This window comes from Eleginops maclovinus, chromosome 21 (genome assembly GCF_036324505.1).
Source record: "Eleginops maclovinus isolate JMC-PN-2008 ecotype Puerto Natales chromosome 21, JC_Emac_rtc_rv5, whole genome shotgun sequence".
NCBI classification, from domain to species: Eukaryota; Metazoa; Chordata; class Actinopteri; order Perciformes; family Eleginopidae; genus Eleginops; species Eleginops maclovinus.
Genome location: NC_086369.1, coordinates 17409318 through 17435532, shown reverse-complemented (window position 1 = coordinate 17435532; position 26215 = coordinate 17409318). Strand labels below are relative to the sequence as shown.

Sequence of the window (26215 nt, the reverse complement as noted above, 5' to 3'; positions counted from 1 at the left end):
GAGGAGACTCTGAGGAGACTGTTCCTGAGGAGACTATTCCTGAGGAGACTGTTCCTGAGGAGACTCTGAGGAGACTGTTCCTGAGGAGACACTGAGGAGACTGTTCCTGAGGAGACTGTTCCTGAGGAGACTGTTCCTGAGGAGACTCTGAGGAGACTGTTCCTGAGGAGACACTGGGGAGACTGTTCCTGAGGAGACTACTCCTGAGGACACTGTTCCTGAGGAGACTGTTCCTGAGGAGACTGTTCCTGAGGAGACTGTTCCTGAGGAGACTGTTCCTGATGAGACTCTGAGGAGACTGTTCCTGAGGAGACTGTTCCTGAGGAGACACTGAGGAGACTGTTCCTGAGGAGACTGTTCCTGAGGAGACTCTGAGGAGACTGTTCCTGAGGAAACTGTTCCTGAGGAGACTGTTCCTGAGGAGACTCTGAGGAGACTGTTCCTGAGGAGACACTGAGGAGACTCCTCCTGAGGAGACTGTTCCTGAGGAGACTGCTCCTGAGGAGACTGTTCCTGAGGAGACTGTTCCTGAGGAGACTGTTCCTGAGGAGACTCTGATGAGACTGTTCCTGAGGAGACTCTGAGGAGACTGTTCCTGAGGAGACTCTGAGGAGACTGTTCCTGAGGAGACTGTTCCTGAGGAGACTGTTCATGAGGAGACTGTTCCTTAGTTGACTGTTCCTGAGGAGACTGCTCCTGAGGAGACTGCTCCTGAGGAGACTGTTCCTGAGGAGACTGTTCCTGAGGAGACTGTTGCTGAGGAGACTCTGAGGAGACTGTTCCTGAGGAGACACTGAGGAGACTCCTCCTGAGGAGACTGTTCCTGAGGAGACTGTTCCTGAGGAGACGTTCCTGAGGAGACTCATCCTGAGGAGACTGTTCCTGAGGAGACTGTTCCTGAGGAGACTGTTCATGAGGAGACTGTTCCTGAGGAGACTGTTCCTGAGGAGACACTGAGGAGACTGTTCCTGAGGAGACTGTTCCTGAGGAGACTGTTCCTGAGGAGACACTGATGAGACTGTTCCTGAGGAGACTGTTCCTGAGGAGACTGTTCCTGAGCAGACTGTTACTGAGGAGACTCTGAGGAGACTGTTCCTGAGGAGACTGTTCCTGAGGAGACTGCTCCTGAGGAGACTGCTCCTGAGGAGACTGTTCCTGAGGAGACTCCTCCTGGGGAGACTGTTCCTGAGGAGACTGTTCCTGAGGAAACTGTTCCTGAGGAGACTGTTCCTGAGGAGACTGTTCCTGAGGAGACTGTTCCTGAGGAGACTGTTCCTGAGGAGACTGTTCCTGAGGAGACTGTTCCTGAGGAGACTCCTCCTGGGGAGACTGTTCCTGAGGAAACTGTTCCTGAGGAAACTGTTCCTGAGGAGACTGTTCCTGAGGAGACTGTTCCTGAGGAGACTGTTCCTGGGGAGACTGTTCCTGAGGAGACTGCTCCTGAGGAGACTGTTCCTGAGGAGACTGTTCCTGAGGAGACTCTGAGGAGACTGTTCCTGAGGAGACTGTTCCTGAGGAGACACTAAGGAGGCTGTTCCTGAGGAGACTCTGAGGAGACTGTTCCTGAGGAGACTACTCCTGAGGACACTGTTCCTGAGGAGACTGTTCCTGAGGAGACTGTTCCTGAGGAGACTGTTCCTGAGGAGACTGTTCCTGAGGAGACTGTTCCTGATGAGACTCTGAGGAGACTGTTCCTGAGGAGACTGTTCCTGAGGAGACACTGAGGAGACTGTTCCTGAGGAGACTGTTCCTGAGGAGACTCTGAGGAGACTGTTCCTGAGGAGACTGTTCCTGAGGAGACACTGAGGAGGCTGTTCCTGAGGAGGCTGTTCCTGAGGAGACTGTTCCTGAGGAGACTGTTCCTGAGGAGACTGTTCCTGAGGAGACTCTGAGGAGACTGTTCCTGAGGAGACTGTTCCTGAGGAGACACTGAGGAGGCTGTTCCTGAGGAGGCTGTTCCTGAGGAGACTGTTCCTGAGGAGACTGTTCCTGAGGAGACACTGAGGAGACTGTTCCTGAGGAGGCTGTTCCTGAGGAGACTGTTCCTGAGGAGACTGTTCCTGAGGAGACTGTTCCTGAGGAGACTACTCCTTTGGAGACTGTTCCTGAGGAGACTACTCCTTTGGAGACTGTTCCTGAGGAGACTATTCCTGAGGAGACTGTTCCTGAGGAGACTACTCCTTTGGAGACTGTTCCTGAGGAGACTATTCCTGAGGAGACTGTTCCTGAGGAGACTACTCCTTTGGAGACTGTTCCTGAGGAGACTATTCCTGAGGAGACTATCCTTTGGAGACTGTTCCTGAGGAGACTGTTCCTGAGGAGACTGTTCCTGAGGAGACTACTCCTTTGGAGACTGTTCCTGAGGAGACTGTTCCTGAGGAGACTACTCCTTTGGAGACTGTTCCTGAGGAGACTGTTCCTGAGGAGACTGTTCCTGAGGAGACTACTCCTTTGGAGACTGTTCCTGAGGAGACTGTTCCTGAGGAGACTACTCCTTTGGAGACTGTTCCTGAGGAGACTGTTCCTGAGGAGACTGTTCCTGAGGAGACTACTCCTTTGGAGGCTGTTCCTGAGGAGACTGTTCCTGAGGAGACTACTCCTTTGGAGACTGTTCCTGAGGAGACTGTTCCTGAGGAGACTGTTCCTGAGGAGACTACTCCTTTGGAGACTGTTCCTGAGGAGACTATTCCTGAGGAGACTATTCCTGAGGAGACTGTTCCTGAGGAGACACTGAGGAGACTGTTCCTGAGGAGACTCTGAGGAGACTGTTCCTGAGGAGACTCTGAGGAGACTGTTCCTGAGGAGACTCTGAGGAGACTGTTCCTGAGGAGACTGTTCCTGATGAGACTGTTCCTGAGGAGACTGTTCCTGAGGAGACTGCTCCTGAGGAGACTCTGAGGAGACTATTCCTGAGGAGACTCTGAGGAGACTATTCCTGAGGAGACTGTTCCTGAGGAAACTGTTCCTGAGGAGACTGTTCCTGAGGAAACTGTTCCTGAGGAGACTGTTCCTGAGGAGACTGCTCCTGAGGAGACTCTGAGGAGACTATTCCTGAGGAGACTCTGAGGAGACTGTTCCTGAGGAGACTCTGAGGAGACTGTTCCTGAGGAGACTCTGAGGAGACTGTTCCTGAGGAGACTCTGAGGAGACTATTCCTGAGGAGACTCTGAGGAGACTGTTCCTGAGGAGACACTGAGGAGACTGTTCCTGAGGAGACTGTTCCTGATGAGACTGTTCCTGAGGAGACTCTGAGGAGACTGTTCCTGAGGAAACTGTTCCTGAGGAGACTATTCCTGAGGACTGACTGTTCCTGAGGAGACTGCTCCTGAGGAGACTGTTCCTGAGGAGACTCCTCCTGAGGAGACTGTTGCTGAGGAGACACTGAGGAGACTCTGAGGAGACTCTGAGGAGACTGTTCCTGAGGAGACTGTCCCTGAGGAGACACTGAGGAGACTGTTCCTGAGGAGGCTGTTCCTGAGGAGACTGTTCCTGAGGAGACACTGAGGAGACTGTTCCTGAGGAGGCTGTTCCTGAGGAGACTGTTCCTGAGGAGACTGTTCCTGAGGAGACTACTCCTTTGGAGACTGTTCCTGAGGAGACTATTCCTGAGGAGACTCTGAGGAGACTGTTCCTGAGGAGACTGTTACTGAGGGTACTATTCCTGAGGAGACTGTTCCTGAGGAGACTGTTCCTGAGGAGACTCTGAGGAGACTGTTCCTGAGGAGACTGTTGCTGAGGAGACTCTGAGGAGACTGTTCCTGAGGAGACACTGAGGAGACTCTGAGGAGACTGTTCCTGAGGAGACTGTTCCTGAGGAGACTGTTCCTGAGGAGACTGTTCCTGAGGAGACTCTGAGGAGACTATTCCTGAGGAGACTGCTCCTGAGGAGACTGTTCCTGAGGAGACTGTTCCTGAGGAGACTGTTCCTGAGGAGACTGTTCCTGAGGAGACTCTGAGGAGACTCTGAGGAGACTGTTCCTGAGGAGACTGTTACTGAGGAGACTCTGAGGAGACTATTCCTGAGGAGACTGATCCTGAGGAGACTGTTCCTGAGGAGACTGCTCCTGAGGAGACTGTTCCAGAGGAGACTGTTCCTGAGGAGACTCCTCCTGGGGAGACTGTTCCTGAGGAGACTGTTCCTGAGGAGACTCTGAGGAGACTGCTCCTGAGGAGACTGTTCCTGAGGAGACACTGAGGAGACTGTTCCTGAGGAGACTCTGAGGAGACTGTTCCTGAGGAGACTGTTCCTGAGGAGACTCCTCCTGGGGAGACTGTTCCTGAGGAGACTGTTCCTGAGGAGACTGTTCCTGAGGAGACTCTGAGGAGACTGCTCCTGAGGAGACTGTTCCTGAGGAGACACTGAGGAGACTGTTTCTGAGGAGACTGTTACTGAGGAGACTCTGAGGAGACTGTTCCTGAGGAGACTCTGAGGAGACTGTTCCTGCGGAGACTGTTCCTGAGGAGACTGTTCCTGAGGAGACTCCTCCTGGGGAGACTGTTCCTGAGGAGACTGTTCCTGAGGAGACTGTTCCTGAGGAGACTTTGAGGAGACTGCTCCTGAGGAGACTGTTCCTGAGGAGACACTGAGGAGACTGTTCCTGAGGAGACTGTTCCTGAGGAGACTGTTCCTGAGGAGACTCTGAGGAGACTGTTCCTGAGGAGACTGCTCCTGAGGAGACTGTTCCTGAGGAGACTCCTCCTGGGGAGACTGTTCCTGAGGAGACTGTTCCTGAGGAGACTGTTCCTGAGGAGACACTGAGGAGACTGTTCCTGAGGAGACTGTTCCTGAGGAGACTGTTCCTGAGGAGACTCTGAGGAGACTGTTCCTGAGGAGACTGCTCCTGAGGAGACTGTTCCTGAGGAGACTCCTACTGGGGAGACTGTTCCTGAGGAGACTGTTCCTGAGGAGACTGTTCCTGAGGAGACTCTGAGGAGACTGCTCCTGAGGAGACTGTTCCTGAGGAGACACTGAGGAGACTGTTCCTGAGGAGACTCTGAGGAGACTGTTCCTGAGGAGACTGTTCCTGAGGAGACTGCTCCTGAGGAGACTGTTCCTGAGGAGACACTGAGGAGACTGTTCCTGAGGAGACTGTTCCTGAGGAGACTCTGAGGAGACTGTTCCTGAGGAGACTGTTCCTGAGGAGACTCTGAGGAGACTGTTCCTGCGGAGACTGTTCCTGAGGAGACTGTTCCTGAGGAGACTCCTCCTGGGGAGACTGTTCCTGAGGAGACTGTTCCTGAGGAGACTGTTCCTGAGGAGACTCTGAGGAGACTGCTCCTGAGGAGACTGTTCCTGAGGAGACACTGAGGAGACTGTTCCTGAGGAGACTGTTCCTGAGGAGACTGTTCCTGAGGAGACTCTGAGGAGACTGTTCCTGAGGAGACTGCTCCTGAGGAGACTGTTCCTGAGGAGACTCCTCCTGGGGAGACTGTTCCTGAGGAGACTGTTCCTGAGGAGACTGTTCCTGAGGAGACTGTTCCTGAGGAGACACTGAGGAGACTGTTCCTGAGGAGACTGTTCCTGAGGAGACTGTTCCTGAGGAGACTCTGAGGAGACTGTTCCTGAGGAGACTGCTCCTGAGGAGACTGTTCCTGAGGAGACTCCTACTGGGGAGACTGTTCCTGAGGAGACTGTTCCTGAGGAGACTGTTCCTGAGGAGACTCTGAGGAGACTGCTCCTGAGGAGACTGTTCCTGAGGAGACACTGAGGAGACTGTTCCTGAGGAGACTCTGAGGAGACTGTTCCTGAGGAGACTGTTCCTGAGGAGACTCTGAGGAGACTGCTCCTGAGGAGACTGTTCCTGAGGAGACACTGAGGAGACTGTTCCTGAGGAGACTGTTCCTGAGGAGACTCTGAGGAGACTGTTCCTGAGGAGACTGTTCCTGAGGAGACTCTGAGGAGACTGTTCCTGCGGAGACTGTTCCTGAGGAGACTGTTCCTGAGGAGACTCCTCCTGGGGAGACTGTTCCTGAGGAGACTGTTCCTGAGGAGACTGTTCCTGAGGAGACTCTGAGGAGACTGCTCCTGAGGAGACTGTTCCTGAGGAGACACTGAGGAGACTGTTCCTGAGGAGACTGTTCCTGAGGAGACTGTTCCTGAGGAGACTGTTCCTGAGGAGACTCTGAGGAGACTGTTCCTGAGGAGACTGCTCCTGAGGAGACTGTTCCTGAGGAGACTCCTCCTGGGGAGACTGTTCCTGAGGAGACTGTTCCTGAGGAGACTGTTCCTGAGGAGACACTGAGGAGACTGTTCCTGAGGAGACTGTTCCTGAGGAGACTGTTCCTGAGGAGACTCTGAGGAGACTGTTCCTGAGGAGACTGCTCCTGAGGAGACTGTTCCTGAGGAGACTCCTACTGGGGAGACTGTTCCTGAGGAGACTGTTCCTGAGGAGACTGTTCCTGAGGAGACTCTGAGGAGACTGCTCCTGAGGAGACTGTTCCTGAGGAGACACTGAGGAGACTGTTCCTGAGGAGACTGTTCCTGAGGAGACTGTTCCTGAGGAGACTCTGAGGAGACTGTTCCTGAGGAGACTCTGAGGAGACTCCTCCTGGGGAGACTGTTCCTGAGGAGACTGTTCCTGAGGAGACTCTGAGGAGACTGCTCCTGAGGAGACTGTTCCTGAGGAGACACTGAGGAGACTGTTCCTGAGGAGACTCTGAGGAGACTGTTCCTGAGGAGACTTTGAGGAGACTGCTCCTGAGGAGACTGTTCCTGAGGAGACTCTGAGGAGACTGTTCCTGAGGAGACTCTGGGGAGACTGTTCCTGAGGAGACTTCTGAGGAGACTGTTCCTGAGGAGACTGTTCCTGAGGAGACTGTTCCTGAGGAGACACTGAGGAGACTGTTCCTGAGGAGATTCTGAGGAGACTGTTCCTGAGGAGACTGTTCCTGAGGAGACTGTTCCTGAGGAGACACTGAGGAGACTGTTCCTGAGGAGACACTGAGGAGACTGTTCCTGAGGAGACTCTGAGGAGACTGTTGCTGAGGAGACTGTTCCTGAGGAAACTCCTGCTCCAACATTACTTTACAGTTTCCAAATGTCCAGCAATGTCAGTAAGTAGGGGCTTGGACTGGGAATCGTAGGGTTGCCAGTTCAAGTCCCCGAACAGACTTGAAATATGGAAAGTGGACTGCTGGAGAGGTCCCAGTTCACCTCCTAGGCCCTGCTGTGGTGCCCTTGAGCAAGGCACCGGACATCTCCAATCCCCCCTCCCCATTGCTCCCCGGGCGCTGCACGATAGCTGCCCACTGCTCCTTGTATAGGATGGGTTAAATGCAGAGGACTAATTTCACTGTGTGTGCGCTGCTGTGTGCATGTGACAATAAAGAGGGTTTCATCCTCCCATTCTACTTCTATCAGTTTTGAACGTTCTTCCACTCCTCACAGGAAGTGATGTCATCACATCTGTTTCCTCAGGAACATCCTTCAGGAAAACTGACTTCCAGTCGTTTGTGTGTGTGTGTGTGTGTGTGTGTGTGTGTGTGTGTGTGTGTGTGTGTGTGCGTGCGCGCGCGTGCGTGCGTGCGTGCGTGCGTGTCAGTGACTGGATAACAATGATTATGATGACATCGTCAGTCAGACATCTGTGTGTGTCACTGTGTTCAAACTATCTTTATTGACATGTGTTTGTTTCTGTTTTTTTCAGGGTGTTTGTGTGTGTGTGTACCTGAGGGGGGGGCTGGCAGCAGTGGCAGCATCAGTAGCAAGGCAAGGTAAACCAGAGAGAACCCGGAGAACCGCAACACACACGCTGCAGAACATCGACATGTTGATACACACACACACATCTCAACACTGCAATCTATTACTACATGCATTCCTTCACTTTTTAATATATAACATAATAATATGTAATAAGAATATTTAGAGACTTTTTACATTTTGCAAAACCTTATTTTTGTGCAGAGTTTAAATGTTTCAATAAAGTTGAATCAATGTTTACTTTGTACTTTGTCTGACAGATGACATACACACACACACACACACACACACACACACACACAACACACACAGCTCAGTATAGGGGGGCAGACAGGAAGAGCAAGCCCCCTGTTTCACTTCCCCTCCCCCAACACACTGAGATTGGTTCCACTTTCTCAGGTAACAACATCTGGCTGTGTGTTTACACGCACACACCCACACACACACACACACACACACACACCTCCCCCTCTGGAGGAATGTGGGGCCTGTTAAAGGAAGGTTCCAGCTAAAAACTGAGCGTCTGGTCCACAGCGCTGTGAGAGCAGCTAGCTCAACGCTAACACAGCCAGTGTGATGAATGAGGAATGCTAACAGTGCTATTGAGAGGTGGATGCTGGATGTAGACACTGATCCCTGACTGAAAGACATGTGTGTCTCAGGTATAAACACACTTTAGAAACTACTGCATACATGTACTACACATGTTATTACACATGTTACTGCACATGTTATTACACATGTTACTACAAATGTTACTACACATGTTACTGCACATGTTACTACACATGTTACTGCACATGTTACTACACATGTTACTGCACGTTACTGCACATGTTACTACACATGTTACTGCACATGTTACTATACATGTTACTGCACATGTTACTACAAATGTTACTACACATGTTATTACACATGTTATTACACATGTTACTACAAATGTTACTGCACATGTTACTACACATGTTATTACACATGTTACTGCACATGTTATTACACATGTTATTACACATGTTACTACAAATGTTACTGCACATGTTACTGCACATGTTACTACAAATGTTACTGTACATGTTACTGCACATGTTACTGCACATGTTACTGCACATGTTATTACACATGTTACTGCACATGTTACTGCACATGTTACTGCACATGTTACTACACATGTTACTGCACATGTTGCTGCACATGTTACTGCACATGTTACTACACATGTTACTGCACATGTTACTGCACATGTTACTACACATGTTACTACACATGTTACTACACATGTTACTGCACATGTTACTGCACATGTTACTGCACATGTTACTGCACATGTTACTGCACATGTTACTACAAATGTTACTACACATGTTACTGCACATGTTACTGCACATGTTACTACACATGTTACTGCACATGTTACTACACATGTTACTACAAATGTTACTGCACATGTTACTGCACATGTTACTGCACATGTTACTACACATGTTACTACACATGTTACTGCACATGTTACTACACATGTTACTACACATGTTACTACACATGTTACTACACATGTTACTGCACATGTTACTACAAATGTTACTACAAATGTTACTGCACATGTTACTACAAATGTTACTGCACATGTTACTACACATGTTACTACACATGTTACTACAAATGTTACTGCACATGTTACTGCACATGTTACTGCACATGTTACTACACATGTTACTACACATGTTACTGCACATGTTACTGCACATGTTACTACACATGTTACTACACCTGTTACTACACATGTTACTGCACATGTTACTGCACATGTTACTGCACATGTTACTTCACATGTTATTACACATATTACTACACATGTTACTACAAATGTTATTACACATGTTACTACACATGTTACTACACATGTTACTACACATGTTACTGCACATGTTACTACACATGTTACTACACATGTTACTGCACATGTTACTACACATGTTACTACAAATGTTATTACACATGTTACTGCACATGTTACTACACATGTTATTACACATGTTACTACACATGTTACTACACATGTTACTACACATGTTACTGCACATGTTATTACACATGTTACTACACATGTTACTACACATGTTACTACACATGTTATTACACATGTTATTACACATGTTACTACATATCTTACTACACATGTTACTACAAATGTCACTACATATGATACTACACATGTTATTACACATGTTATTACACATGTTACTACATATGTTACTACACATGTTACTACAAATGTCACTACATATGCTACTACACATGTTATTACCATACCAACTAAAAAAGAGTGAAGCGTGTGGTTAAATTGTTACATGTATGTGTTATAACCATAAACTGTATATATTAGGTTATAACACATACATGTAACAACACAAAATGTTATAATGAAACATGATGTATCACAAGACATTATTGAGTAGCAAGAAGATGTTTATAACATGATGTGTTGTTACATGATGTGTTGTTACATGATGTGTTGTTACATGATGTGTTGTTACATGATGTGTTGTTACATGATGTGTTGTTACATGATGTGTGTTACGATTGTTTACATGATGTGTTGTTACATGATGTGTTGTTACATGATGTGTTGTTACATGATGTGTTGTTACATGATGTGTTGTTACATGATGTGTTGTTATAGGACATGATGTGTTGTTACAGGGGACTGATGTTGTTGAGGTTGTTACATGATGTGTTGTTACATTATATTGTGCTATAACACATCATAGTTATAACATAATATGTTGACATTTCCTGCTGATGGACCCCCCCCCCTATTATGGTATAGATGATTATCCAACCTTATCTAACTGCTGTTTTCTGACCTGCTCCTAGTGTTATATTATTATATCTTTACCTAACCCTATCTTTGTCTTCATCCTCTCCATCTGTGTGTGTGTGTGTATTGTCCTCCAGGAGTCTTACCTGCAGTCAGGGTGCAGGGCAGCAGAACCCGCAGCAGCAGGCCTGCAAAAACGTCTGAGGGCATCCTGACCCACTGTCAGGTACTTATCCTGGTCCAGATCCTGATCCGGTTCTGATCAGCTGTCAGAGAGACGGACCGGAGGGGCGGAAGAACCCCGGTGACATCCTGAGGCTCCAGAGAGACAGACAGGTAGTTACTGTCTCTCTTCCAATTACTGTTCAATTACAGCTGTTAACCGTCTGTCTGTGTCTGCCTCCCTGTCTGCCTCCCTGTCTGTCTGTCTGTCTGTCTGTCTGTCTGTCTGTCTGTCTGTCTGTCTGTCTGTCTGTCTGTGTTTCTTCTTCTTCTTCTTCTTCTTCTTCTTCTTCTTCTTCTTCTTCTTCTTCTTCTTCTCTTCTCCTTCTCCTTCTCCTTCTCCTTCTTCTCCTTCTCCTTCTTCTCCTTCTTCTTCTTCTGAAAAACACGCCAACGCTCAGACTCTCAGGTCCCGCCCACCAGCTGGCTGACAGCCAATCTGCTTGCTGACAGCCAATCGGAAGCCAAGGAGAGGATGGGCCCCCGCCCCTCACAATGGAAGGTAGTACTAGTGGGACATTAATCAATGGATCCATGAAGTGTTTCAATGTGTACACGTATGTGTGTACCTGTATGTGTAGATGTATGTGTGTTTATGTCTATAGTTATGTGTATAAGTGTGTCTATATAAGAATATATATATATATATATATATATATATTATAGAATGATATCATTATGATATTAAAAGTCAATAAATAATATTAAATGATTTTACACTTTACTACAAACACTGTAACCTTCACTGAAGTCAGAACAAGAGGATTAAAAAATATATATAAATATATCCAGAGATAAACAGAGGGAGGGTCTCCCTCTGCTGGAGGTACTGCAGGGTCTCCCTCTGCTGGAGGTACTGCAGGGTCTCCCTCTGCTGGAGGTACGATAGTACTGCAGGTTCTCCCTTTGCTGGAGGTACTGCAGGGTCTCCCTCTTCTGGAGGTACTCCAGTACTGCAGGGTCTCCCTCTCCTGGAGGTACTCAGAAACCAGAGGAAGTTCATCTAAAGATAAGATGGATAAGATATATACACACACGTGTGTGTATATATATATATATATTATATATACACACATATATACAGTGATATACTGCGATTTTGTTAGTTTGCCCACTCACAAAGAACTGAACTATACTTTTAATGGTCAGTTTATTTTAACAGTGAGGAGAGGACAGAAGACCCCCCTAGCCATGGTACGCCCCCCCCCCCCCCCCCCCACTGACAATAGGGCCCCCCCCCCCCCCCCACTGACAATAGATAGAGTTGAATGCGGCCCCACTGTTAACCCCTTCATCTCACACACACATTATCTTTCAGGGTGCGTGTGTGTGTTTGTGACTAAATCAATGATCAGATCATGAAAACTTTAAAAGTCTTAAAAGAAGATTCACAGGGTCATATAAAAAAACTAAAAACAATAATAATGATAAATATAATAACATAATTTAGAAATAATTTAAATGAATGTTTAAAGTTAGTTTTTAAATATGCTAATCCTCACAGGACAAATCTGCAGACAGAAGAAGTCAGTGCCCAACTCCTGAGTGTGAGAGAGGGAGAGAGAGATTAACAAGTTTCTGTCTGAGTGCAGCAGAACAATGAGGACCCCCCCCCCCCGCCCCAGGAGATGGTATGGTCCGCCCCCCTCCCCCCCTCATTCAGCTAAATGAATGATTCAGTCCAACAACAGAAGCATTCCTGTGCAGCTTCTCACACACTCAGCAACACACACACACTGTGTGAGCTGTGAGGGTAAGTTGCTGTTGGTTGTTGGTGTGTGCTGAGCGGCTGTGGTGGCTCTAGTTTCAGCTGCTTTGGTTGTTTGGCTGCAGAGATGAAGCTGCTGCTCCTGCTGCTGCTGATGGAGCGAGCTGCAGCCCAGCAGAGAGGTGAGACTTTCTATAACTTCATTTACCTTTACCTCTAAAGTGTGGAACACCTTCCTGCAGCTGTTGTTCTTTCATGTATTTAGTCTCTGCTCATCCTGTGGGAGTACTCAGATTAAAGATGGAGTCTGAAGCCTCATGGTTTAAAACCAGTCCATATTTGAATCCCTGATTCCTCTAACTTTATTCTGACTGTCGGATTAAAGTTTAGACCTTTAATTAAGAACGTACATTTAATGGTAATTTGATCTGTGATTCTGTCACGTGTTGTGAAGCAGATTTTATTCAATGTATTTTTTTCAGCAGTTATATATATGTGTTAAAGTGTATTATAATATATGTATTATAATATATATTATAATATATATATACATATATTAAGAACGTACAAGAAGGAGATAATGTAAACACATGATATTTATGTGTCTGCAGCCTTCAGTCCAGACCAAATTTCTCTATCTGTTGAGTCTCAGCATTCATCTGTGTGTGTGTGTGCGTGTGTGTGTGTGTGCAGCAGATGTGTCTCTCACACAGAAAGATGTTACTTTATCTAAAGTATAAATATCAGTATAACCTTAAACCACCCTCTCAGATTGGTAAATTTAAGCTCTTTATATTTTATATATTGTATTAAAGACATTCATGTGTTCATGGCTTCATCACTTCATGTGTTCATGGCTTCATCACTTCATGTGTTCATGGCTTCATCACTTCATGTGTTCATGGCTTCATCACTTCATGTGTTCATGGCTTCATCACTTCATGTGTTCATCACTTCATCTGTTCATGGCTTCATCACTTCATGTGTTCATGGCTTCATCACTTCATGTGTTCATGGCTTCATGTGTTCATGGCTTCATCACTTCATCTGTTCATGGCTTCATCACTTCATGTGTTCATGGCTTCATCACTTCATGTGTTCATGGCTTCATCACTTCATGTGTTCATGGCTTCATGTGTTCATGGCTTCATCACTTCATCTGTTCATGGCTTCATCACTTCATGTGTTCATGGCTTCATCACTTCATGTGTTCATGGCTTCATCACTTCATGTGTTCATGGCTTCATGTGTTCATGGCTTCATCACTTCATCTGTTCATGGCTTCATCACTTCATGTGTTCATGGCTTCATCACTTCATGTGTTCATGGCTTCATGTGTTCATGGCTTCATCACTTCATCTGTTCATGGCTTCATCACTTCATGTGTTCATGGCTTCATCACTTCATGTGTTCATGGCTTCATGTGTTCATGGCTTCATCACTTCATCTGTTCATGGCTTCATCACTTCATGTGTTCATGGCTTCATGTGTTCATGGCTTCATCACTTCATCTGTTCATGGCTTCATCACTTCATGTGTTCATGGCTTCATGTGTTCATGGCTTCATCACACCATGTGTTCATGGCTTCCTGTGTTCATTGCTTCGTGTGTTCATCGCTTCATGTGTTCAGCACTTCATCTGAGAGGCGCTCACCCTGTTATTATTCTGCCTAGCAACAGTCTGTTATCAACTATTAACCACCTCTAAAGATTCAAATTGGCCAATCAGAATTGAGTATCCAAGTGTACTGTGTTAATAATAATAATAATCACGTACAAATACCTTAATACTGCAGTAATGTTTATATCACTGATCAGGTCAGACACACACACACACACACACACACACACACACACACACACACACTCAACTGTAGGGTAGGGGCCCCCCTAGTGGCTGCTCCCCCATCACCTACCTGAGTGTGTGTGTGTGTGTGTGTGTGTGTGTGTGTGTGTGTGTGTGTGTGTGCTGATAACCATATTGATGAGGAACTTCAGACAGACTGTGTGTCATGCTGTGAGTCAGTGTGTGTGTGTGTGTGTGTGTGATAATTAGTGTTAACAATCACACCCCTCCCTCTTCCTCTCTATTCCCTCAATCACCCCCCCTTTAGACCCTAAAACCCCCCAGTCATGACTTTCTGAGTGTGTGTGAGTTGTTGGGGGAGGGGTCTTCTGACGCACTCTAAAGCGAAACAAAGGTGAAGCGTTATTAAGATTATAAATCCAGAGAGAGGGGGGGTATACAACATGGGTATGTTGGTGGTGTTTGTTAAAGTGTTTCTCTGAGACATACACACACACACACACACACACACACACACACACACACACACACACACACACACACACACACACACACACACACAGTGTTGTGGGAAAACACTGCCCTCAGTCTGGTCTACAGAGTTTTTAATCTGCAGTCTGTGTGTGTGTGTGTGTGTGTGTGTGTGTGTGTGTGTGTGTGTGTGTGTGTGTGTGTGTGTGTGTGTGTGTGTGTGTGTGACAGACCACCCAGTTGATGTTATCACACCTCAGCAGCTGATCACACAAATGTGTGTGTGTGTGTATTTTCTTTGTCATTGATGAAGCTGTGAAGCAGTGTGAGCTCCAGGCTGAAGAAACGGCAAACTGAAGTTACTGTTCAGAGACCGGAGTTATGAGAGGAAGCTAATAGTTAGCATCATGATCTCAGCAGATATGGAAATGAAAAGTCTCATAAATATAATCAGTGTTGGGCAAGTGACTTCCAAAATGTAATCCAGTACATGTTACTTATTCCTGTCTTCTTAAAGTAATAAGGTACATTACATCATCACTGTCTCTGAACTGTAATGCGTTACACTACTCTGAGTTACTCTGAGTCACTCTCACCAGAATAACCTCTAAAGTTTGGCTTTAAATGCTAACATGTAGTTTACTGCAGCTCATTAATTAAAGCTCTATATCCGGCAGTACATGCTGAACATGAGGAAAGGGCTAGAGGTTAAACTCCTGCTCCGTTTCAGTGGGCTGGATAATACCGGTACCGTGACGTCTCTGTGTGTTATTGCTCTGCATCGAGAGCCTGCAGCTCTGCATGGTGAGCCTGCAGCTCTGCATGGTGAATCTGTTCCTGCAGCCCTCTGAACCAATAGGAAACAGGCTTACTGAGTTACTATTCTACCTGCACAATTGTTTCTCTGGTGTCGGAATGTCTCGCGATGTTTGTGAATTGTTAGAAACTAAACATCTCATCATTTCAAATGTGTTGTAACTGCGTTACTGAGAATTGTAACGGGTATTATATTACCCACATTTCAGAAGTACTGCGTTATATTACTGCGTTACAGCAACAAGTAATACATTACTGTTACTCCGTTACTTTTGTAACGCGTTACACCCAACACTGAATATAAGACATAAAACCAGAGAATAGTGCAGGACCAGTGGCAGGTAATAAACATGAAGTATCTGTACGTGTTAGGTTTCAGGATGCTAAAAGCTAACAGTGGGTTGCTAACGCTTATCTCTGTTGCTAACAGCTAACTGTATTGCTTACAGCTAGCTCTGTGTTGCTAACAGCTAGCTCTGTGTTGCTAACAGCTAGCTCCGTGTTGCTAAAAGCTAGCTCCGTGTTGCTAACAGCTAGCTCTGCGTTGCTAACAGCTAGCTCCGTGTTGCTAACAGCTAGCTCTGTGTTGCTAACAGCTAGCTCTATGCTGCTAACAGCTAGCTCTGTGTTGCTAACAGCTAGCTCTGCGTTGCTAAAAGCTAGCTCTGCGTTGCTAACAGCAAGCTCTGTGTTGCTAACAGCTAGTTCCGTGTTGCTAAAAGCTAGCTCTATGTTGCTAACAGCTAGCTCTGTGTTGCAGGTCTGTTCCCGGCTATCCTGAACCTGGCCAGTAACGCGGTGATCAGCAGTAACGCCACCTGTGGAGACCCAGAACCAGAGGTCTACTGTAAGCTGGTGGAACACGTTCCCCGAAGACTCATCAAGAACCCACACTGCTCCAAGTGTGATGCCAACTCCCTCCTGACCAAAGGTGAGCAGAACCAGAACCCCACTTGTAGGATCCGTCCTGAGTTCTCTGAGTCAATAATCTGAATGAATCTTCATCCTCAGAACGCCATCCCATCACAAAATCCATCGACGGGACCAACCAGTGGTGGCAGAGTCCCAGCATCAAGAACGGACGGCAGTTCCACTGGGTCACCATCACAGTGGACCTCAAACAGGTAACGGGGCTGTAGGTCCCCTGTTGGGGCGCAGTGAGGTCATGGGGGCTGTAGGTCCCCTGTTGGGAACCTGTTGGGGCGCAGTGACGACACGGGGGCTGTACGTCCCCTGTTATGCTGTGTTATATATCTATATAGATATAGTTTACCCGGTAAACTGTCTGTCTCTCTGACCTGTCTGTCTCCCTGCAGATCTTCCAGGTCGCCTACATCATCATCAAAGCTGCTAACTCCCCCAGACCAGGTGAGACCTGTCTGTCTCTCCGTGACCTGTCTGTCTGACTGACTTGTCTGTCTCTCTCTGACCTGCCTGTCTGTCTGTCTGACTTGTCGGTCTTTCTCTGCCCTGCCTCTCTGACCCCTGTATCGGTACCTGTCTGTCTCTCAGGTAACTGGGTTCTGGAGCGCTCCACAGACGGGTTGCTGTTTAAACCCTGGCAGTATTACGCCATCAGTGACTCCGAGTGCCTGTCTCACTACAACGTGACGCCTCGACTCGGCCCCCCCACCTACAAGAGAGACACCGAGGTTATCTGCACGTCCTATTACAGCAGACTGAACCCTCTTGAGCACGGGGAGGTGAGACAGCTGTCTGGCTTTTGTATATTTTGTAGTTTTTTGTAGACTTTAACTAAGGTTCTCTTTCTGTTATGATTAACTGTCTGTCTCACCTGTCTCCCTCTGACCTGTCGGTCTCCCTTTCTGTACCTGTCTGTGTTTCCCTCAGATCCACACCTCCCTGATTAACGGTCGCCCTGGCGCTGATGACCTGACCTCTGAACTCCTGAACTTCACGTCGGCTCGTTTCATTCGCCTGAGGCTGCAGCGAATCAGAACGCTGAATGCAGACCTGATGACTCTGAGCGCCCGAGACCCCCGAGAGATAGACCCCATCGTCACCAGAAGGGTGAGACAGGCTGCGTAGAGACAGACAGACTGTAGTGTGGTAGCAGTGTGATGAATGAAGTTGTTGTTAATGAATCCATGAACCTGTCTCACCTCCTCTCTATGATCCTCAGTACTATTACTCCATCAAAGACATCTCTGTGGGGGGGATGTGTATCTGTTACGGCCATGCCCAGAGCTGCCCACTTGACCTGGTTACCAAGGTAACACACCTGTCTACCTGCTCACTTATCTACCTGTTCACCCGTCTACCTACCCACCTGTTCACCTGTCTACCTGTTCTCCTGTCTTCCTGTTCTCCCTGCTCACCCCTTTACCTGCTCACCTGTCTACCTGCACACTTACACACCTGTCTCCCTGCTCACCTGTTTACATGTATACCTGCTCACCTGATCACCTGTTTACCTACTCACCTGTCTCCCTGCTCACCTGTTCACCTGTTCACCTGTCTGTCTGCAGAAGCTGCAGTGTATGTGTGAACACAATACCTGTGGAGAGAGCTGTAATGAGTGTTGCCCGGGTTACCACCAGCAGCCATGGCAACCAGGAACTGTCACCGAGGGAAACACCTGTGAACGTGAGAAACCTCTCTGTCTCTCTGTCTGTCTACCTGTCTGTGCCGACCCATCTTCCTCTCACCTGTCTGTCTCTCACCTGTCTCACCTGTCTTTCACCTCTCTCACCTGTCTTTCACCTGTCTCCCTCTCAGAGTGTAACTGCCACAACAAGGCGGAGGACTGCTTCTATAACCAGACGGTCTCTGATTGGTCGTTGAGTCTCAACTCTCGTGGCGTCAGAGAAGGGGGCGGGGTCTGTGTTGGCTGCAGGCAGAACACTGAGGGGGTCAACTGTGAGAACTGCGTCCCCACGTACTACAGGCCAACAGAGGTACTGCAATACTATATATATATATATATATATATATATATATATATATATATGTGAATAATTATCAACTAAAGTAATATAACTGTGTGTGTGTGTTTGTGTGTGTGTGTGTGTGTGTGTGTGTGTGTGTGTGTGTGTGTGTGTGTGTGTGTGTGTGTGTGTGTGTGTGTGTGTGTGTGTGTGTGTGTGTAGGTCTCTCTGTACTCAGACTTCCCCTGTGTTGAGTGTAACTGTGATCTGAGAGGATCAAAATCCTCAGTCTGCTCCAGAGACGACTCGACGCCAGGTAATATCAGTATGATCCTTTCTGTTATGATCATCGTTATGGTTCTAGGTGTAACTGGTGATATGTGTGTGCAGGTGTGCCTGCGGGGAAGTGTGTGTGTAAGACAGGTTTCTCAGGTGTTCTCTGTGACCGCTGCGCGTTCGGATTCAGAGACTTCCCTCTGTGTTCCCGCTGCGAGTGTAACCTGGCAGGAAGCATCAACACGGACCCCTGCAGAACATGCGTCTGCAAGGTGCACACACACACACACACACACACACACACACACTCAGTTCCTCACTCACTCACTCACTCATTTCAAAGTTTAATCTCTTCACACGAGTTGTGACTGTTCAATGAAACTTCTACCTGTCTGTCTGTACCTGTCTGTCTCTCCCCTGTCTGTCTCTCAGGAGAATGTGATGGGGTCTAGCTGTGATCTGTGCAGACCTGGTTTCTATAACCTGCAGAACACACACTCTGCCGGCTGCACACACTGCCACTGCTTCGGAGTGTCTGACGTGTGTGAGAGCTCAGCATGGAGCACAACACAGGTACACACACACACACACACACTTATTATTGTTGTTGGTATTATTATTCTATTATTATTACACCTAAAATATATTTTTTTTTCTCAAGGTGCGTCACACAGGTGCCTGGTTCCGCCCCCCTGAATCCCACCGCTCACACGCTGTCGTCCACGGCAACGACCTTCCCAACCCCAACAACTCCTCAGGCCACACACCCCACCAGCTGCTGACGTGGGCAGCGCCTGACAGTTTCCTCGGCAACAAGGTCAGCTGCCATCTCCGTATGTGGTCATTATCAGTCAGTCAGTGAACGGCAACCTGTCTGACTTCCTGTCTGTCTTCCTGTCTGTAGCTGCTGTCTTACGGAGGGTTCCTGAACCTCTCTCTGTTTTACGACGTCCCATTGGATAATGAGGACCACTCTCTGCCCGCCCACTGTGACATCATCCTGGAGGTGAAGAAGAGTTTCAGGAAAAAGGAAATATAAATTGGTTTGTATTATAATATCTTATAAAACTACAATCATGTCTCCTCTCGTCTCCAGGGTAACGGCCGTTCTCTCCGCCTCTCGCCCCCCCTCCGCCTCTTCTTGTCCGAGCTTTCCGAGCGTTCCGTTGGCTTGGCGATGGCTCCGTGGCAGTTCATCGGCATGGAGACGGGTGCCACGGTAACACGGGATGACCTGCTGACGGTGCTCGCCGACGTGACGTCACTGAGGGTCAGAGTTCACCTGAACGCCTCCGCAAACGGACCCATACGGTAATCCGATTAATGTCACTATCACTCTTAAAGGGGCGGGAAACTCTTAAAGGGCCAGTACACTCTTAAAGGTACAGTCTTAAAGGGGCAGTACAGTCTTAAAGGTACAGTTAAAGGGGCAGTACAGTCTTAAAGGGCCGGTACACTCTTAAAGGTGCAGTCTTAAAGGGCCGGTACCTAAGGTACAGTCTTAAAGGGCCGGTACACTCTTAAAGGTACAGTCTTAAAGGGCCGGTACACTCTTAAAGGTACAGTCTTAAAGGGCCGGTACACTCTTAAAGGTACAGTCTTAAAGGGCCGGTACACTCTTAAAGGTGCAGTCTTAAAGGGCCGGTACACTCTTAAAGGTACAGTCTTAAAGGGCCAGTACACTCTTAAAGGGCCGGTACACTCTTAAAGGTACAGTCTTAAAGGGCCAGTACACTCTTAAAGGTACAGTCTTAAAGGGCCAGTACACTCTTAAAGGTACAGTCTTAAAGGGCCGGTACACTCTTAAAGGTACAGTCTTAAAGGGCCGGTACACTCTTAAAGGTGCAGTCTTAAAGGGCCGGTACACTCTTAAAGGTACAGTCTTAAAGGGCCGGTACACTCTTAAAGGTACAGTCTTAAAGGGCCGGTACACTCTTAAAGGTACAGTCTTAAAGGGCCGGTACACTCTTAAAGGTACAGTCTTAAAGGGCCGGTACACTCTTAAAGGTACATTCTTAAAGGGCCGGTACAGTCTTAAAGGGGCAGTCTTAAAGGGGCAGTACAGTTTTAAAGGTACAGTCTTAAAGGGCCGGTACACTTAAAGGTACAGTCTTAAAGGGGCAGTACAGTCTTAAAGGGGCGGTACACTCTTAAAGGTACAGTCTTAAAGGGCCGGTACACTCTTAAAGGTACAGTCTTAAAGGGCCGGTACACTGTTAAAGGTACAGTCTTAAAGGGCCAGTACAGTCTTAAAGGGGCAGTCTTAAAGGGGCAGTACAGTCTTAAAGGGCCGGTACACTTAAAGGTACAGTCTTAAAGGGGCGGACACTCTTAAAGGTACAGTCTTAAAGGGGCAGTACAGTCTTAAGGGGCAGTCTTAAAAAGCCGGTACAGTCTTAAAGGTACAGTCTTAAAGGGGCGGGAAACTCTTAAAGGGCCAGTACACTCTTAAAGGTACAGTCTTAAAGGGGCAGTACAGTCTTAAAGGGCCGGTACACTCTTAAAGGTGCAGTCTTAAAGGGCCGGTACACTCTTAAAGGTACAGTCTTAAAGGGCCAGTACACTCTTAAAGGTACAGTCTTAAAGGGCCGGTACACTCTTAAAGGTACAGTCTTAAAGGGCCGGTACACTCTTAAAGGTACATTCTTAAAGGGCCGGTACACTCTTAAAGGTACAGTCTTAAAGGGGCAGTCTTAAAGGGGCAGTACAGTTTTAAAGGTACAGTCTTAAAGGGCCGGTACACTTAAAGGTACAGTCTTAAAGGGGCAGTACAGTCTTAAAGGGGCGGTACACTCTTAAAGGTGCAGTCTTAAAGGGCCGGTACACTCTTAAAGGTACAGTCTTAAAGGGCCGGTACACTCTTAAAGGTACAGTCTTAAAGGGCCGGTACACTCTTAAAGGTACATTCTTAAAGGGCCGGTACACTCTTAAAGGTACAGTCTTAAAGGGGCAGTACAGTCTTAAAGGGGCAGTCTTAAAGGGGCAGTACAGTTTTAAAGGTACAGTCTTAAAGGGCCGGTACACTTAAAGGTACAGTCTTAAAGGGGCAGTACAGTCTTAAAGGGGTGGTACACTCTTAAAGGTACAGTCTTAAAGGGCCGGTACACTCTTAAAGGTACAGTCTTAAAGGGCCGGTACACTCTTAAAGGTACAGTCTTAAAGGGGCAGTACAGTCTTAAAGGGGCAGTACAGTCTTAAAGGGGCAGTCTTAAAGGGGCAGTACAGTCTTAAAGGGCCGGTACACTTAAAGGTACAGTCTTAAAGGGGCGGACACTCTTAAAGGTACAGTCTTAAAGGGGCAGTACAGTCTTAAGGGGCAGTCTTAAAAAGCCGGTACAGTCTTAAAGGGGCGGGAAACTCTTAAAGGGCCAGTACACTCTTAAAGGTACAGTCTTAAAGGGGCAGTACAGTCTTAAAGGGCCAGTACACTCTTAAAGGTGCAGTCTTAAAGGGCCGGTACACTCTTAAAAGGTGCAGTCTTAAAGGGCCGGTACACTCTTAAAAGGTGTAGTCTTAAAGGGCCGGTACACTCTTAAAGGGCCGGTACACTCTTAAAGGTGCAGTCTTAAAGGGCCGGTACACTCTTAAAGGTGCAGTCTTAAAGGGCCGGTACACTCTTAAAAGGTGCAGTCTTAAAGGGCCGGTACACTCTTAAAGGTGCAGTCTTAAAGGGCCGGTACACTCTTAAAGGTGCAGTCTTAAAGGGCCGGTACACTCTTAAAAGGTGCAGTCTTAAAGGGCCGGTACACTCTTAAAGGGCCGGTACACTCTTAAAGGTGCAGTCTTAAAGGGCCGGTCCACTCTTAAAGGTGCAGTCTTAAAGGGCCGGTACACTCTTAAAAGGTGCAGTCTTAAAGGGCCGGTACACTCTTAAAGGTGCAGTCTTAAAGGGCCGGTACACTCTTAAAAGGTGCAGTCTTAAAGGGCCGGTACACTCTTAAAGGTGCAGTCTTAAAGGGCCAGTACACTCTTAAAGGTACAGTCTTAAAGGGCCGGTACACTCTTAAAAGGTGCAGTCTTAAAGGGCCGGTACACTCTTGAAGGTACAGTCTTAAAGGGCCAGTACACTCTTAAAGGTACAGTCTTAAAGGGCCAGTACACTCTTAAAGGTACAGTCTTAAAGGGCCAGTGCAGTCTTAAAGGGCCAGCGCACTCTTAAAGGACCGGGTAACGGGAGTTATGTCACAATTAGGGCTGTCAAAGTTAACACGTTAACGCAACTTCCTTTTAACGGGACTACTTTTTTTTTACCGCGCGCGTTATGTGACCCTCGGCCTGCTTCGTAGTTGGAAAAAATATCAGGAAACCATGGTAACGTTGTGGATCACAGCAGAAACACAGTACAAATGGAGAAGGAAAAGTCACTTTTGATTGGAAAGTTGAGCTAGAAAGACCTGCCAGGTGTTTTTTCTGACAATACCGAGGTAATATGTGCGTCTTGCAAAGTGAATTAAGTTTCCTCTGGAGACATCGAGTTTAAAATATCACTCGCTGTCCAAGGATAGCGCTGATTCACAGAGACCGCCCCCCCTCGCAAGCAGAGCAGTCTTTCAGTGGAGACGAGAGGACAACATAACAGCTAAATGGTGGCTACAGACTGTAGGTCAGTAAACACTGTGGAGGATGAGGGTCTGCTAGAGAAAACGACCGTACATATGAAGTGCTTTAGAGAGCCGCCACTGTAAACACGATTCAGAACTTTGTTGCGGATTGTTGCAATAACAATGATGTTGACTGTCTTGAATAAACATAATTCAGAGTTTCCCGCAGCACTTTACAGCTTAGGCGGCCGCCTTTACTAAGGTCTTCCAAAAAAAATATATATATATATGAGCGACATTCGCCGTGTTACTCTGTCCTGTTTTCTCTCATTCCAAACCGTGACCAACACCAGCCTCCCTTCTCTGCAGAACGCATTTTAAAAAGTAATAATAAAAAAATCGTGTCATGAATTGGAAAAAACAAACATTGCGGGCTTCTTCATGCAACGAAACAGGCCTACCTCACCCTGCGCGCCTTCTCTCTCCCTCTCTCTCTCTCTCTCTCTCTCTCTCTCTCTCTCATTGTTTATTTATTATAAACATAATTTATGATGAATTGTAAAGCAACCTTATTTGTCCACCCACAAAAACTTGAAAAATATCCTTTTAAGGGTTAGGGTTAGAACATTTAGAACAGATAGAAAATGTGCGATCAATCGCAATTAAATATTTGAATCGACTGGCAGCCCTAGTCACAATGTCATTACTGTTAAAAGAAACTAATATCTGTCTGTCTGTCTCTCACCTATCTGTCTCTCAGTCTCAGTTCTGTCTACCTGGACGTCGCCGACTCTTCTTCAGCTGATGGCGTTCAGGCGGTTGCCGTGGAGATGTGTGAATGTCCGTGGGGTTACAGCGGCACTTCCTGTGAGGTCAGCTGATCTCCTTCCTGTTTGTAATAATAACTCTGAACAGATCAGCTCTCCACTGATTGGCAAGATCTGGTTGCCTTCTTTGGTTGGTTCTTCATGCAGGAGGCCTGAGATTGGTCAGAGAAAGGGTTAGAATGTAACTGTTAGCCAATCAGATCAGAGTAGGTCGGGGCTTACTGTCATAATGAGCCGTGTTGTCAGAGCAGCATTTTAACACTGTGTGTGTCTGTGTGTGTGTGTGTGTGTCTGTGTGTGTCTGTGTCTGTGTCTGTGTCTGTGTTTCAGGCTTGTCTCCCAGGTTTCTACAGAGTGGGGGGGGTGCTGTTTGGAGGGAACTGTATTCAGTGTGAGTGCAACGACCACGCCAACCAGTGTGACATCCATGGAGTGTGTGAGGTGAGAACCAACAGTAACACCTGTCTGTCTCTCACCTGTCTGTTTGTCTACCTGTCTGTCTCTCAACTGTCTTTCTCTCGACCTGTCTGTCTCTCAGGGCTGCACTCACAACACCACAGGTCCTAACTGTGATCAGTGTTTACCTGGTTTCTATGGCGACCCAAAAGAAGGGACAGTCAATGATTGTCAGCTCTGTCCCTGTCCTCTGACGTCCAACAGGTGAGACACTCCAACAGCACTCTGGATATAAAGTATAATAACACAATATATGATATAATAAAGCACCACCTTCTACGTCTCAAGCCCCCACCCCCCAAAGAAACGCAACAAAGCTTTGTTTTATCGCCGTATAAATAACTTGGTCATGAGACGTTCCACTTGACAGTTTCCCTGATTTCAGCCAGTTAATCTGAAAGAATGAGTGAAGCGAGATGGCGCGCATATATCCCAGGCTACAGTGAAACGTAGAAGAAGACAGCGACTGTCTTCTTCTACGTTTCTATCAAAAACTAATAAATTGTAGTTTTTTATTTAAAATAAAAAGGATTACAAATGAAATGTTTATTGTTCCTGTTTTGTATTGTAGCCTATGGAAAATCCCACTTAAAAAACAACACTGTAATATTTTTACACCAGACCACCATTACAATGTTTGTAACCCTAACCACACTTTGGGAATCCCTGTAATAAAGTATATAATAACACAATATATAATATAATAACACAATATATAATATAATAACACAAAATATATAATATAATAACACAATATATAATATAATAAAGTATATAATAACACAATATATAATATAATAACACAATATATAATATAATAAAGTATATAATAACACAATATATAATATAATAACACAATATATAATATAATAACACAATATATAATATAATAAAGTATATAATAACACAATATATAATATAATAACACAATATATAATATAATAAAGTATATAATAACACAATATATAATATAATAAAGTATATAATAACACAATATATAATAACACAATATATAATATAATAAAGTATATAATAACACAATATATAATATAATAACACAATATATAATATAATAACACAATATATAATAACACAATATATAATATAATAACACAATATATAATATAATAAAGTATATAATAACACAATATATAATATAATAAAGTATATAATAACACAATATATAATATAATAAAGTATATAATAACACAATATATAATATAATATGTGTGTGTTCAGTTTCAGCCCCACCTGTGTGCTGGGGGCGTTGGGCCAGGTGTCATGTGACCAGTGTCAGGAGGGATACACAGGAAGCAGCTGTGAGAGGTGAGGAGGATTGACAGATGGATCCACGAATCAGAAGCAGGAACTCGCTCTGACCCTGCCTTTCTGTCTGCAGGTGTGCCAGTGGTTTCCACGGTAACCCCCAGGTAGTGGGAGGGGCCTGTGTGCGCTGTGAGTGTAACGGTAACGTTGACGTACAGGAGGCAGGAAACTGCGACACCCTCACCGGGGAGTGTCTGCGTTGTCGCGGAAACACCGGTGGGAAACACTGCGACGTCTGTCGGCCCGGTTACTATGGAGACGCCGTGCATGTCAAGAACTGTCAGGGTGAGACACACAGGCATGCACACACACACACAAAACACACACACACACACACGCACACACACACAAAAA

General features: G+C 46.4%; 2 protein-coding genes across 7 annotated transcripts in view; one reads left to right on the top strand and one right to left on the bottom strand.

The window, feature by feature from the left end:
- The window catches only part of LOC134884077 (piezo-type mechanosensitive ion channel component 2-like), a 41398-nt gene extending 30292 nt beyond the window's left edge, over positions 1-11106 (bottom strand). For 5 of the 6 annotated variants that reach the window (XM_063912702.1, XM_063912705.1, XM_063912704.1 and 2 more), the window contains exons 1-2: positions 10670-11106; positions 7668-7751 (exon numbers count right to left, since the gene is read on the bottom strand). In XM_063912702.1, coding sequence (XP_063768772.1) covers positions 7668-7751; positions 10670-10733 — 148 coding nt within the window. In that variant the 5' untranslated portion in view covers positions 10734-11106. The remainder of the gene's footprint in view (positions 1-7667; positions 7752-10669) is intronic. The other variant, XM_063912707.1, reaches the window with a different exon arrangement.
- A 1463-nt stretch (positions 11107-12569) lies between these two features.
- Positions 12570-26215, top strand: part of lama1 (laminin, alpha 1) — a 40264-nt gene continuing 26618 nt past the window's right edge. The window contains 20 exon segments of the mRNA XM_063912701.1: positions 12570-12635; positions 16308-16478; positions 16559-16671; positions 16864-16915; positions 17060-17250; positions 17399-17578; positions 17691-17780; positions 18037-18154; positions 18287-18465; positions 18658-18751; positions 18826-18983; positions 19144-19284; positions 19373-19528; positions 19616-19717; positions 19808-20022; positions 24013-24124; positions 24410-24520; positions 24618-24739; positions 25775-25861; positions 25935-26146. Coding sequence (XP_063768771.1) covers positions 12581-12635; positions 16308-16478; positions 16559-16671; positions 16864-16915; positions 17060-17250; positions 17399-17578; positions 17691-17780; positions 18037-18154; positions 18287-18465; positions 18658-18751; positions 18826-18983; positions 19144-19284; positions 19373-19528; positions 19616-19717; positions 19808-20022; positions 24013-24124; positions 24410-24520; positions 24618-24739; positions 25775-25861; positions 25935-26146 — 2659 coding nt within the window. The 5' untranslated portion in view covers positions 12570-12580.